Here is a 14549-nt window from a genome sequence, read left to right on the forward strand (position 1 = left end):
GTGAAGCTAACAGGCTTCTGTTTTCCTGCAGGAGATTCTGAACCATTTACTGCTGATCTGTAGCTGTGAAACACCACAAACTGAGAAGGTACGTTAAAGGACTTACCTCCTGGGGAGGGAGCTGGCTTTGAGCATTTAGCAGCACCTGTTCCTGCAGCACGACAGCTGACTGCATGTGGGAGAAGCTGCTGAGCAGGAAGAGCTGTTTCTCATCAGAGTCAGAGGACCAAGAGGCCAAGAGCCTGCAGAGGAGACGAGAACCATGAGGACAGACCAGTGCAGCAACAATAACACTATGACTGTCACTATGTCCTGAACATGTCACACAGATGCACAACAGCAAAATCATGACAGGACTGACAGGTTCAACTTTGGTTCAGTAATCTTCTGTCACTTCAGCCGACAAACCTCAGACCACATGCAGACTGGCTGTGAGCCTCTGCCGCTTGCTCCTTATAGCCCAGTTCAGTCAAAGTGCTTGCACACTTTCTGAGGACATCGCAGGAAGCCACCAGCTTCCAGATGTGCTCCATGCTCAAAGCCCCTCCTGGTGTCCCAGCAGCAGCTGCATGGATGTATTCAACCGCAGCTCTGAAACACAGAATGATGCAGTCCTTCACACACAGCCCCTACAGGAACGTCCTCCTGCTACTAAAAGACAGAGGAGGAAACTGCAGCCGTCTGGAGTCACCTCTTCTCTAATGAGGTGATCTTGAATTTAAGCCCAGAAACTTGGTTGACTTGCTCTGAAAGACGCAGCTCCAGAGCTTCACAGCCCAGTTTTATGATCTGATCCAACTGCAGACAGGAAGAAAGGCATAATGGGAAACACATCCACTAGAGCGGGTACAGCTGCAGTCCAGATGTTAAGTCGTCACCTTGGTTTGTGAATCTTGGTCTCCTAGGGCCACAACAGCAGTGACCCTGGTGTGGATGAGCTGGAACCAAAAGTCCTCACTACCACCCAGGTTCTGGGCCTCGTCCAGCAGAACCAGAGCCTGAGTGAAGTTCTGCTCCTCACAAGCCAGAGAGGCTAAGCCCAGTAAACTTCTGGAAACAGCATTTTGATCTCCAAGTTCCTAAACATAAAGAGCAAAAAGGGAACGTTTGTTAAATAAAAAAACAAATTCTCTGCTGTTTTTTAATTTAAAATTCAAAAGATTATAAAAGTACAAATATTTGTAACCATAACCTAAAGCCCAAACAGCTGCAGTTTTTCCTAGATGTTAGGGAATAATTTACCAATAAAATTGAATAAAAGCTCATTTATTCATGTTTCTTTTTGGATTCTTCCTATGACTTTTAAGGCTTTGTTCGATGCCATGAGTCCTATTGTCCTGTTAAACCCGAATGGGAAAAAGTCAAATATTGTCCTTCCTTAAGGAAGGATTATCTGAAATATCTAAAACATCTTGATGGAAGCAAAAGCAATTGCAACCTGAGTGCTATGAAGATGCTAGTCAGTAGGGGTGTAACACTACACTCAAATTTCAATTCGGGTTGGTTCAGAATTGCATAGGGCTCAGTTCGATACATTTTCGGTACAAAAAGGCAGAAAATAATTATGGTACTTGTAAAATGCATTTATTGGTTTTACATAACAATACATAAAAGTGACCTATGTGGGTGATCTGCTTATTAAATAAGAAAAACTATCAGCTGCCAGGAACCAAGAACTTTGGACAATTAACACTGACCTGAAAAAAACATTTGAACTGCACATTTTTTTTCTTGTAGACCCGATTGTTCCAGTCGGTGATGCCGTTTTAAATTTGTTAACAGATAAGATGTGTTACTGTGGCATACACTATCTTTGTGTAAAAATGTCAACAAACAGCATTCAGCTTATCCAATTGTCTTTTCCCTTCATCCAAACAATTCCAAAGTGTTCCCACACAGGAGAACGTAAGGAGATAGGGGGGGGGGGGGGGGGGGGGGCATGCTCACTGTCACCTAATAGCTGTTGAACCTCCTGCAATGAGGTTTCTGACCGTGGGGGGAAAACCAGAGGAGATCCTCTCCAGGACCGAAGGCGGATCTTCCTTTGAGGTTAATAAAAGAACCGGTCTCTGTTCTTTTGGAGGAAACAGTTTTTATTGCTGTTCCGGCGAACTGAGCAACACACCTTGAATGTGCGCTCACACACGCACTCTTACGCTGCGCGCTCTGCCCCCCCTCCTTCCTGCATGCGCAGCACACACACCAACTCATTGGCAGACACACGCTTCAGCACACACTCATTCCACAACATAGCGTCAATTGCCGTACCGAAACGGTTCAGTCCAACTACGTGTACCGTTACACCCCTACTAGTCAGTGCTTCCACCTTCTTCTCAGAAATTATGTCCCATAATTCTTTCTGGCTGCATACTTTTGTCATTCTTATACAGCAGCAATGTTTTATGAAAAGTTTCCCATGATGACTGTTGTGATGTACTCAGAATGTTATAAACCCACAGTACTTCAAAGTACTTTTATGTTTTAGTACTTCATAATGCAATTTGTTTGTACATTAATGCCAGCTTCCCTTTTCTTCTTTTATTAACCTTCTGTCCCTGATGTGACCTCAAAAAGGATTAGATCTTAATGTGTTCAGACATACAGGAGAAATGATACATAATCCTACATGATGCAATATTTAGTCCACATTTTCACGTTTCATACAAAGTTCAAACAAAAATTAAAAACCCTTGGCAACAACCTGATGGAAACCCAACAGATAGCATGTTTCATCTCACCTTAGCCAGGATGTGGGCCTCTGCCAGAAGCTGCCGGGCTGACTGATACAGCCGTAAGCTCAGGCAAATGTCAGCTTTGTCCAGCCACACATCTTGAGGACTCACATCCTTGATCTGTCGCAGTGTCACTGGTCCTTTTAGCGCTTTTGGTTTCTGAAAAACAACCAAAATTTTTGGAGACAAAACAAGCATTATGCTTTAAGATGTCATATATTTGACAAACACAGAAACTGTTGGTAGTTTTTTTCAGGCATATGTAACCCCTTGTGCTATCCTAGGCACTTTAACGTTGGGAGTTGGGTCATCTAGACCCCACAAGAACCTTTTTTCTTCAATGATTTGTGATCTTCACTGGTGTCCATGGATTACATGAAATCTTTCCACCTTTGTCATGGTAGGAAGAACACGTCAATGTAAGGGTGGGGTCAGAGGATAGCACAAGGGTTAGGGACAAACAACAACAAAGTGCCCAGTGATCTCATAAAGCTATCTTCCCAAATGTCCTCCTAGTAGAAGGGTAAATCATGAATGTCATTAGTCTAACAATCTGCAGGCAGAATGTTTTTCAGAAAATCTAAAAACTTGTCAGAAAGTAGCAGCTGAAAATAAATAAATATCTGTTTCATGAAAAACCAGACCTGGTTCTGGGCTTTGTGAAGGCTCTTCTTGTATCCAGAAACAAGTATAGCTTTGTAGCTCCTGCTGACAGGACTATCATATCAAAGGTTATGGAAGTTAGACAACATGACATGTACATGACTGAAATCACATACTCCTTTTGTTTCTGCTCTCGAACTGAACTCAGAGTCAAAATCTCCTCTTGATACGGTGAATGGAAATCTGACCCCAGCTCGGCACAGGTTTTCACAATTCTAGATGGGTAGAAGAAAGTGCGGAATGTGTGAGTGAAACGGCCTGACTCAGGTGCTCATCTCACATGCACAGAAACAATGTGTACTTCTGTACCAGGACTGGTCATACAGAGGGTGGGAGGCGGACTATGACCTCACAAGAGGAAACTCATTTTCTGATGTGACTAAACAGATAGGGATGTGTTTTGATGACAAAAGAACAGCAGAATCTAAAGGTTGTTTTTAGGAGGTTCTGTATTTGTGAAATTTCTCTGGAGTTTCTTACCGGAGTCTGTAGGTGTCAGAGAGCTCCTTCAGCTGTAAAAGATCATGGGCGATGACCTCAGCGAGGTGCAGGACAGGCAGGATGTGGAGCTGGAATGAAAGAGACTGCAGCTCTTTCTCCAGCAGATGCAGGTAAAACAAGCTTTGAGTCTGTGGATGAACAGACAGAACTCTTTAAAAACTTTGAACAGGTTTAACTAAATACTATTTTAGGACTTAATTATGTAAGACAGAATACCCAACAGAGTGTCCTGTCCATTATCAGAAATTATACCATGGTCCAGGTGAATACTCGATTCTGATTGGATGCTGGGTATACATTAAAAAGTGATATACCACAGGATAACCGCATGGTGAAAAAAGAAGTTCCGGTCACCTAGCTTAAATGTTTTGTATCACTGCACCGGCTTCTTTAAAACAACCTTTAGCTTCATCATTTGGACAAAAACAAGCGTTAAGAGGTGAACTTTCTTTCTGAACTGATACTTTATTCAACCCATCGGAACATTGGCATATATATATATCGCTTTATATCGCCCAGTCTTGACTGCAGCGGTGGTTCGGCACGACGTGGACTATTTGTTACGTGGTGCGGCCCGTCGCACCATTCAACAGATAGTCCGCGTCATGCAACAAATAGTCAGCTTTTTGAAAAAACTGGTTACTATTTCTTTCTTTTGTAAATGACCATGATATAAGAGGGTTAATGGCCTTCAAAGTATGCATTATCACTTTTTAACGCACTTGCGGAGGACGGTTTAGGCTTCCACGGCGTGCGTTAAAAAGTGATAATGCATACTTCGTCGGCCATTAACCCTTACATATACCATGGTCCGGGGGAATACTTGATTCTGATTGGCTGCTGGGTGAATTAAGTGATAACGCACAGTGATAATGCATGCCTAAAAAAGTAGTTCCGGTCACATAGCTTAAATGTTCTGTATCACTGCGCTGGCTCCTTTAAAACAAACTTTATCTTCATCATCTGGCCAAAAACAAGTGGTTAGAGGTGAACTTTCTCTGAAATGATGCTTTATTTAACTCATCCTGATCATCAGCATAGATTTCGCTTTCCTGTGCCGCTGCAGTCCAGGTCCACGATGTCTAAGCGGTGCCGCACCACGTAACAAATAGTCCGTTTTCGTGAAAAAACATGATCTAAACCGAAGAAATAACAAGAATAATGTACTAAAAACTGGTAGACATTTATTTATTTTGTAAGTGACTAAAGCATAAGCGGGATAATGGGCTTATACATTATCAGCATTATTGGACTTCGCAGAATGACACTTACTTAACGGAGGACACGGAAGCCTGTTGCTTCTTTTTTAGGTGTCCATTATCACTTTTTAATCCACACCAGCAGCCAATCAGAACCCAGTATTCCCCCAGACCATGGAATAAATCATATTTTATTCAGTGATCCTCTGAAACTCACAGCAAAAAGGTGAATTCTTGCTAGTTTCAGTAGCTGTTGTTTTAAGCACCAGATAAACTACCGACTACAAAGTCTTAGAAGACAGATCCGTGTTAATAATGTGGATAACAAATGTTATGACCAGGAAAACAAAAGTCAGGCATACCTGCTTTGCAATGCTGTGTGAGTTTATGCAGTGAGGGCTGCTGCTGGTTCTGAAGATCTGCCTAGCCTGGTCGGGACAGACAAAGCTGACCCACTCCCTAGCGGTGGACGGTACTGTCTTCTCCAAGAAAGACGGTAGATGTTTGTCTTCTCCAGAGTGCAGCTGTTCAAACAGACAAGAACATTTTTCATGATTCCTGACCGTGTATTCAGAAAATGTATAGTTGCTTTAATGCGTCTCTGTGAGGCTCTAAGAGTTCCTCTCTAAGTATGTAAGAGGTTGTCCAAGAAAGATGCTGAGGTGAAATCAAAGTGGGCAAAGAGTTCAGTATCAAGACATTTAGCAGTCGTTCATTTATAATTCATAACTATTTTCAAAACCTAGTGAGTAAGAGATGCTTTGAGTTATAATGAGTCAGAGGTTGTCTTTAATTGTGAAAATTCAAACATCCTGTTCACTACATTCCAGTTCTCCCGTTACTCCAATGTGAACTGAGTGTCTCACGTCTTTGGTTTTCCTGCTTTTGTCCTTATCTCTGCCTTTTTTCGATCCAGCAGAGGGAGGAGGATGGAGTTGACTCTTTGACATCTCACTGGATATTTCAGAAGCCGCTGCCATGGAAACCTGAGGCGGAACACATGTGACACACCCTTCAACACTCCAGCTGAAAGAGAATGTCAGCTCTACTGCTGTTTACAGCACCTGCCACACACGGAGGACAAAAGTGTGGGCTCTGAGCAGGTTAAGCTGGTGCTCATGGGAGTTTATTCCTGACATGACAGCGAGGAGAGTGTGAGCTTGGATCAAGCCGTCGAGGCGGCGCACCTCCTTCACACCAGACAGACTCTCAATAGATGAACCCTGGACTCCGACCCCAGACTCCCATTTCACTGCGGACGCATTATTATATTACTTTCTTGTAAATAGAAAGGTATAAACTTCAATCGCTCAGAGATTTGGTGGGATTGCTTTAAAGGAGGATTACCTGGTGGAGGATCTGGTGCCTCCTCTAGTTCAGGCTCCGGCTGCAGGAGGAGGTCGATGGCCCACTCAACCTGCTGCAGAGCGTCTGTTTGGGGGAAGTTTTGCCAGTAAAGCCAATTTCCAAATTCCAGCAGAATGGTGACCTTTTGCCATCGACTCTCTCTGGCCTATTTACAGAGACACATTCAGTCAGCTGTTTTAGACAAACATCATCACCAACACAATGCACTCCCTTCACTTACATCATACTCTTTAGGAAATGTGCAAACAAACAAAATGCACACGATTGACCTGATAGTTGTGATTATAAATTAGTAAAGAAGCTTAAATGTACTTGAATAGGCTTAGCCATTATTACATCCCTTTAACCGCCTGCTCAACCAAATGGTAGAGCGCTTAGTGACATATATTTATGAAAACAGTGATTATGTGTATGACACAAGGCAATAAGCAGCAGAATTGCTTATTTTGATTGATTATGACTTGGTCTGAGTCTCGTCTTGTGCTCATACAGGATCATTTAGGCTGCTTCAGTAAAGCTTTTTATTGACAAAAATATAATGTAATGGCATGCTGGTTCCAGATGATGGTACTAGAGTCCTGTTTAAAGCCTTCCTCTTGAGTTGAAACGTCCTGAAGAGAGCAGACATGAACAAATCTACCAACATTTGCACATATTTGCATGAGGCTTAGGTGAGGGAGGCATAATACCCTGAGAGATGTGATGGCTTGGTGGTAGAACTGCAGTTGCTGGTACACAGTGTCAGCACTCAGAGCTGCCTGGTGCCACATGGATGAGCAGCACTGCTCCCCTTCTTCAAGTAATTCCTGCATGTCCTGCTCCACACTTTGTCCCAGGCGTGCTTTCACCACAACACCACATTTCAGCAGCGGCCTAGGAAAATACAGAACAAGTCTTTGATGTGCCTCACATCCCACTGAGCTCTCAGCTCCCACTTTGACTCACACTCGGTGTCTGGTGCGAGGCATGTCTTTCACAGCTTTGTCCAGCAGCTGTAGGGCGCCATCAAAGTCTGCTTCATCAATGTGAAGCTGAAGCAAACACCTGTAAATTGCCGCTCTCAAAGACAGACCCCGCTCATCTGCTGCAAAACAAAGACGAAACAGGTTTATTGTAAAGAGCAAAATAGAAATCCTTTACAGTTGTAGACACATGCAGAAGCATCAGGGCATCACCAGACCAAAGTAGAAGCTCCAAAGACTTCTTTTTCTCCCTAGTACTCACTTTTTGAATGATGTTTAGAAAATCCACAAGATTGTGCTTCTTCTATTGGGAGTCCTTTTCTTAGACCCTAAAGAGAAACAAAGTGAAGGTAAAATGGAGTTTTGTGTGATCATACAGCAGCGGCTGCATTCGTCTTTGTTTAAAGAGCAGGCACAAAGGTACTTGGATGCTTTATGTTCTAAAAATAACTCCAGTGTATCCTTTTTTCCTCTCTTGGTTTGGTTCAGGCTTTAATGTATAATGCAAAGCACTTTGAATTGCCTTTGTGCATAAAATGCCTTCTTTAAGTCTCCAGCATTGCTGGGACTGTTACACCCAGTTAATCAGCTGTCATCATTTGGCATTTTCATTTCAGACCCTTCGCATAAACACTGTCAAGTAGAAAACAGCCCTGCAGACGATTATTTTGAATTCTCACATAAGCTGCGTTTAATTATAAATCTTAAAGTTATTTTTACAGTTGAATGACTGTTTATGGTAATGGCATAAAAATCTGTTGGCACATCTCCTACACCATTTCAGATGGCTAAAGTCGGGATTCATTTGGCTTGTCAGTGACCAAAACAATGATAGCAGTCTGCACTAGCTTGTAAAGAGCTGAATGAAAAAGAATAAAAAATCAAAGTTCCTTTAGAAGCAAAGACGCGTGGCTCTGACTGCATTGTTGGTGTGCAGCTGAGCCCTATTTGAATTCAGTTCATTCATAAAGCGTCAATTCACATCAAAGCTGGACAAGCTTCATTACTTATGACTGTTAATCCTATTCAGTTCAAATGATCCTAAATGTTTAATAATAGCCTACAAAGGTGACCAAGAGATTATGTGAGGGGTTTGGGGCTTTTGGTTTAATTCCTGCAGCAGCGGAGAGAAAAACCTGTTGCATGAAAACCAATCGATATCTTTGCCAAAAAAACTTAAGTCAGGGACAGAAAGTATATCCAAACATGATCCAAATGCCAAATATTAGAGACTACATACTTTAAATGGTATGAGGGTCACAGGGAGACTCTGTTTCATTCAGAATGGCTATTGCTGCAGAGGTGGGGCAGTTGAGCTCACATCAAAAGATTGCAAATTCGATTCCAGCACTTCTTGTCCATGTGTCAAAGTGTCCTTAGGCAAGACACTGAACCCCACTTGGCCTCTGGTGGTTACAGGTCTTTGGCAGCAGAGTGTGAATGTGTGTGAATGGGTGAATGGGACTGTTATGGTGAAGCGCTTTGGGCCTTCTAGGTAGAAAAGTGCTTTATACAGTAAGTATTTACCATTGACAAAAAATACTTTATGAATTCAACATTTGCAAGAATTTACAGTATATGATTAGAAGGATGTGAGCGCTTACTCTTTCACATCTGCTGATATGAACGAGAGCATTCAGGACCATCTCCAGGTCCTCTCTGAGCTGCCATCTTTCCTGGGGGTCCTGTGCCAGAGCCAGACTAGCGCTCCAGTAATGTCCAGCAGCCGTGACACACAACACTGCATTTTCTGCCTCTTTGGCAAAGCTATAGAAAAGACAAGGAGGAGTCAGATAAAACCAAAGACCTAGGAACCTAGCCATACATCAATCAAACTTACCTGACGCTGGACAGCAGCACCTGCAAAGCCTGTCTGTAAGCACTGAGGTCTCCCCTGGACTCATGAACTAAGCTCAAACCTCTCAAGCAGGCTGCGCTGCTCAGCAGCTCCTTCACTGCAGTTGGACCAAATCTACACAAAGAAAGAAGGATGTCAGACTCAATCATATGATCACTTTTCCAATCAGTGGATCAGTCAGATGACCATGTGATCCTCAGGTAAAACTGAAAGCAAACATCTCAGCCATTCACATTATCTTTCAATACTTTTAAAAGTCTTTAATGGACACTTTGCAAAATAAAATTGATACTTATGAAATGCAAAACTACACTTACAAAACACAGGGTGTGGTATTAAGACTTTTGGCTGCGGCCTCTTCCAGCTGCAGGGCGCTCAGGGTGCAGCGTAACACGGAGCTGTGGTCGTTGGCACGGTGGCAGGAGGCGGCCAGCTGGCACCACACCTGCAGCTCCACCACAGCGTCGGACCAGCGGCATTCAGACGCTGTGCTCACCAGCTTTGCAGGAGCGGAGAAAAAGAAGGAAATCCAAATGAAAGCCAGGAAAAGAAAGGTTAGAAGGAAGAGTGGAGCAAGGGTTAAGAAGAGAAAAGTGGAAAGCCAAGGTGAAGGAAAAAGGTTGGGAGTCAGGAGCAGAGGAATGATGTCAAAGTAAGAAAGTCAGTCAAGAGTAAAGTAAATACAGACAGGCATGAAAAGGAGAGATGTAATGGAAGAGAAGAATAAAGAAAAATAAATATCAGGAAATAAATGAAAGTCCATAGAGAGAAAGAAAAACAAGCAGTAAAGCAAGCAATAAAAAAGCATTTCTGGTATTGACTTTTATTTTGAATTATGCTACAGAATTGCTTCCATACTTGTACAGCTTAGTATTTGCATTTTAATAGAGAAAAACCCGGCTGGGAGGCGTGAAGTGGCTGCTAAAGTTGGCGCTAACAAGTAGCATGCTAGTTTGGTCTATCGATTTATGTTTTTCAGAAAGTGACTGTTTACACGTAATTTTCTAAATACATGCGGCCAGTGTAGTGAGTGTGAGGACAATGCATCTAGATGCATTGTCCTCACACATTTTAAGTGCGTATCTATTGTGTGACATTTGCCCTCCCCATCCCCTGAGGGAGCGGTGAGCTGCAGACACAGCCACGTTCAGGAACCGCTCTAGCCGTAACCGTAACCCTTCCTCTGGGTCACCTTCATTAGATTAATATAAATGTATACAATATAGTTTAAATATATGTATTTGTAGTGTGTATATTATAGATCATATATATAATATTAGTATGTATTGCAGTATTAAAAGCTCTTCACAGTATTTTTCATTATGGTAGACTTTTCCATGGTGTTGTTTACCTAATCGTCTCTGTATTTTTGGTGGAGGAAGTTTTTTTTCTTTGTTCAGCACTTTGTGGTGTTTTTAATAGGAAAATGTTAGGAAAATAGGAAAATTTTATCAGCCATTCTTGTTATTGAACTTCAACTATTTTCCTCCTTTCTGTGCTTGGATGACAAGCATTTACGAGCTCAGTTAGATTCTGGCATACAGGCAAAATCCAAAATCACGAATATTTAAAAGCTATTATTTGACAGCAACACTGTAACACTAAAAAGCGCAGTTCTTGCACTATTCAAAGGTTAATATTTATAGATTGTAAATATTTAAATATACCACGAGATCAAATAATTTTCCAAGCTTTAATTTGAGCTATGTTCTGTGAAAATCGGTTAATAAATGAGAGAGCTAGCCTGATCTCTGATGAACTGGAACATCAGGGTTCTGCTGACGTGACTCAATGCATAGCAGTGGCAGCTGCACGCGCACGTCACTGTATAGGAGCCAACAGGAAAAGGTCAATCCAGTAATGTATATCAATGGTGTACATGTCCTGTTTTCTTTGTGTGTATTTGTTTTTAAACACTTTGCGTTTTTAACGAGTATTTTATTTGCCTTTATGTTAAATAAAAGATGCTGAAAAAATGAAGTTTGAAGAAGAGAGACACAGAAAGAGGGTAGAAGATGAACATTTAGAGAAAAACTCAGCAGTGGAGAGTCACACCCTCAGTTTAGGCTATTCTCCACACATTTTCTCCAAAGTTAAACCTCTGATAAGCAAAGTGCTACCAAAGAGGGGTTTTCCTTGGATGAATGATGAGATGCCGATGGGCTCAGAGGGCTCACAGGTCATATAGGCTACAGTAGGAAACAGACTGAGGATATACCGTTGAGAGACTGGGAACAGAAAAGTCCGTATGTCCCAGGCTTTTATTCCACTTAAACATCTCAACTCCAACCAGAACGCTTGTCATCACAGACACTTCCTCACTCTTACACTGCAAAACAGAAACAAAAGAATGTATAATGAGCAAAACACATCAATCTTCTCTACGCTTTGCATATTTTGCCACTTAATAAAATACTAGAGGGCCTTAATTAGCAGTTTTTATTTTGGTTTGGATGTTTTTAGATAGCATGACAGATGAACATAAAAGAGAATGCAAACGAGGTTTTAAAAATAGCTTTAGCTTTTATTCATGATCGCCAAAGAAAATCATTACTTTGATGGTTATATATACTTTTTTGTCTAAGTCATTTAACTGATAAACACAACTTCAAAAGCTTTCAGGCCCCTTTACACTCAACTCTAAACAATATTCAATAAAATTCAGTGTGCTGCACTTTGCTCTCTCTGCCGCCTTCTAAAGCTCCATTTCTGAGGACACTGGGTGAAAACATTTCCAACACTGGACACTCAACCGTGCCGTGAACGTGCATTAACCCAGGGTTACCAAGTCGAGTGTAATTACGTTAACTCATATCCGGTCTTTAGGAACCGCCATAACCAAAGTAAGCAAGTTCAGGTGGACTTCAGCCAGAGTTCAGGCTTAAAGTCAGGGTAGTTTAAACATGCTTCCTGGAATACCCCCCTGGAGGACATTTACAAATCTAGACATTTTACAGGAACTTTCCAGATCATTAATAATCTCTCTGGCCTCCCTGCTTTGGAGAAGTTAAGTTCCCCACATCTCATCATGTTTGATGTTGATGACCTTTACTAATGGACTTTGAAATAATTCAAACAGCCATCTAATTGGCTTTGTTAACTTTTTTAATGCTATTTATTTACAAAGTTTTCATTGTGAGTATTTATGGATTTTTGGGACGTATCCATATGTTCTATTTTTAGGCTTTTGTTTTGTAGGTTTTGTCTGTTTGCATGTTGAGCTCTTTGCAACTATTTTCCAGTGTGGTTTTTATACTACAGCTGGGAAAAGAACTAAACTAAACTGTAAAACAAGAGATTCTAAAGTGAAGACGCCTTCATGTCAAAGGTTCAGACAGTCAAACTCTCAGCTGATGTGCCTTTAAAATCACAATTTAACCATCAGGATAGCCATAAGTCAGACACCACATCCATGAAGTTTGACTCAAGAGTTATTTCATTCAACCTAACTTGGAGCAGCAGAATGTCTTGTAAACCTGACCCATCACTAATACCTGTGTACTGTATGCACACATTGAAAAGGATTTTACATTTAACCAGGCAGGCATTTCACAGAGGGATCTAACCTTATGTTGTAGTGCGTCCATCTTCATGTCAATCTGCTGTTGCAAAAGCATCTTGATCTGAACCCATGTGGTTAAGACCTGTTTCCTGACAGCGAGCGGGACAGTTTCTGCAGTGGATAAGCTGAGAGCGTGGTCACACAGCTGGGGACAATGTTGAGGAGGTTAAAGAGCATCAGGCTGGTGAAAAACAAGCACCAAAATGCCAAATGATCATGCAACAGCCATAGACTAAATAGGAGTAAAGTATCTGCTGCAGGCTTCACAACTTTCTCTGACCCAATGCAATAACTTAAACAGCAGAACTTAATGCAGCTCTGAGTCTGTCATTTCAACATTTAAGAGTAAAATGAACAGCAGGCAAAAAAATGTTTTGTAAAAAAAAAGAAGCATCTGTGATGAACTTTTGTTAACAATTCAATGATAAAAGTCCTTTCATTTGAACGTACGGCTGATATTCCTGGCAGAGACTCAAAATAGAACAGAGAAAGGAAACTGGGTTTAATTGGCACCAAAGAAGACGGAGAAATAGAACTTCAAAAGCACAGGAACAACCGGGCAACAAGGCTTCATGTTAGCCTGTGTGCATGTGTCTGTGCACATCTGTGCACACCTGTGCACAGACACGTGCACGTGTGTGCAAGTGTGTGGACATGTCTGAGCATACCGGTGCATGTGTGCACATGCGTGTGTGTGTGCAGGCATGTCTGTGCATGCACATGTGTGTGTACATATGGGGGCACATGTCTGTACATCCAAGTGCAGGTGTGTGTGTGTGTGTGTGTGTGTGTGTGTGTGTGTGTGTCTGCATACACACCTGTGCAAGTGAATTTAAATGTTTTACCAGATTTATAAAAAAGAAAATGTTTCCCTGGAGGATTTTTTTATTTTTTTGCGGATAGTTGAACATTTCCTGAAAGATCCTCTGTTGAACACAGACACACAACATTTGTCTGATTCAGAAAGACACAAGAAGCCTTGTGAAAACTTGCTTTGTTTTTCTCCACCTCTCTAAACACTTTCCCTGCAGCTACACCACGCCTAAATGACAAGGATCATTTTGGCTGAATCAAAAATAAAAGGAAATACCTTTTTTTGTTTCCATAAGAAATTCTGGTAAGAATTATGTTTGCTTTCTAAATAAGAACAACTTTTACACCAAACAGCTTATATTCTGAAACTTTAAAGATTAAAAGCTTCCTCCTGGCAGAGTCCCCATCTTCTGCTTCTCTGTGTTTTAAAATAATGGATACATGCACGTGACAGTCTCAGAGCATCAAACCAGTTTTCATAGCTTCACATCCATGAATGTTGTGTATTATGTGCACATCATTTTAAAATTTGATTAGAGGAATACATCTCACAAAAAACAAGCTGCATCCAGCAATTAAGCAAGCACCCTTTCATCTTTGAAGACTCCAAGCAGTTCTTAAGCGCTGAGGTTTGGTTTGCTGGTCCTTCATGACAGAAATAAGAGAAATCTCCTCAACCTGCCTGAAAACAAATGGATGGGCCAGATGCCTTCTTGAAAATATTCATCAGACAACAATCAAAAGCAGGTCTGTTTATATTTGCCACATGAAGATTCCTGTTCAAATGTATTCTACACAAAATGTCAAAAATTGTAGATCTTAGAGTTGATTGTGTTTATGAGTACTTTGAAAAGTGTCCCATTGCACTTCCACACATCTGCATTCCATGCA

General features: G+C 41.5%; 1 protein-coding gene across 17 annotated transcripts in view; it reads right to left on the bottom strand.

Annotated features, from left to right (window-relative positions):
- The window catches only part of cfap46 (cilia and flagella associated protein 46), a 128884-nt gene that overhangs the window by 39298 nt on the left and 75037 nt on the right, over positions 1–14549 (bottom strand). For 13 of the 17 annotated variants that reach the window (XR_013647849.1, XR_013647851.1, XR_013647850.1 and 10 more), the window contains 20 exons: positions 12850–12990; positions 11502–11612; positions 9601–9782; positions 9266–9397; positions 9030–9192; positions 7688–7754; positions 7409–7547; positions 7153–7336; positions 6443–6608; positions 6160–6347; positions 5962–6081; positions 5458–5619; positions 3876–4024; positions 3512–3610; positions 3377–3449; positions 2739–2891; positions 879–1079; positions 692–798; positions 409–591; positions 107–242 (listed from right to left, as the gene is read on the bottom strand). Coding sequence is in view for 13 of the 17 variants with exons in the window: in XM_078932078.1 (XP_078788204.1) it covers positions 107–242; positions 409–591; positions 692–798; positions 879–1079; positions 2739–2891; positions 3377–3449; positions 3512–3610; positions 3876–4024; positions 5458–5619; positions 5962–6081; positions 6160–6347; positions 6443–6608; positions 7153–7336; positions 7409–7547; positions 7688–7754; positions 9030–9192; positions 9266–9397; positions 9601–9782; positions 11502–11612; positions 12850–12990 (2856 nt within the window). In the remaining 4 variants the exon portion in view is untranslated. The remainder of the gene's footprint in view (positions 1–106; positions 243–408; positions 592–691; positions 799–878; positions 1080–2738; positions 2892–3376; positions 3450–3511; positions 3611–3875; positions 4025–5457; positions 5620–5961; positions 6082–6159; positions 6348–6442; positions 6609–7152; positions 7337–7408; positions 7548–7687; positions 7755–9029; positions 9193–9265; positions 9398–9600; positions 9783–11501; positions 11613–12849; positions 12991–14549) is intronic. The other 4 variants (XM_078932076.1, XM_078932075.1, XM_078932073.1 and 1 more) reach the window with 3 other exon arrangements.

Source organism: Oryzias latipes, chromosome 15, assembly GCF_053564925.1.
Source record: "Oryzias latipes strain Hd-rR chromosome 15, Olatipes_Hd-rR_3.1".
Taxonomy (NCBI): domain Eukaryota; kingdom Metazoa; phylum Chordata; class Actinopteri; order Beloniformes; family Adrianichthyidae; genus Oryzias; species Oryzias latipes.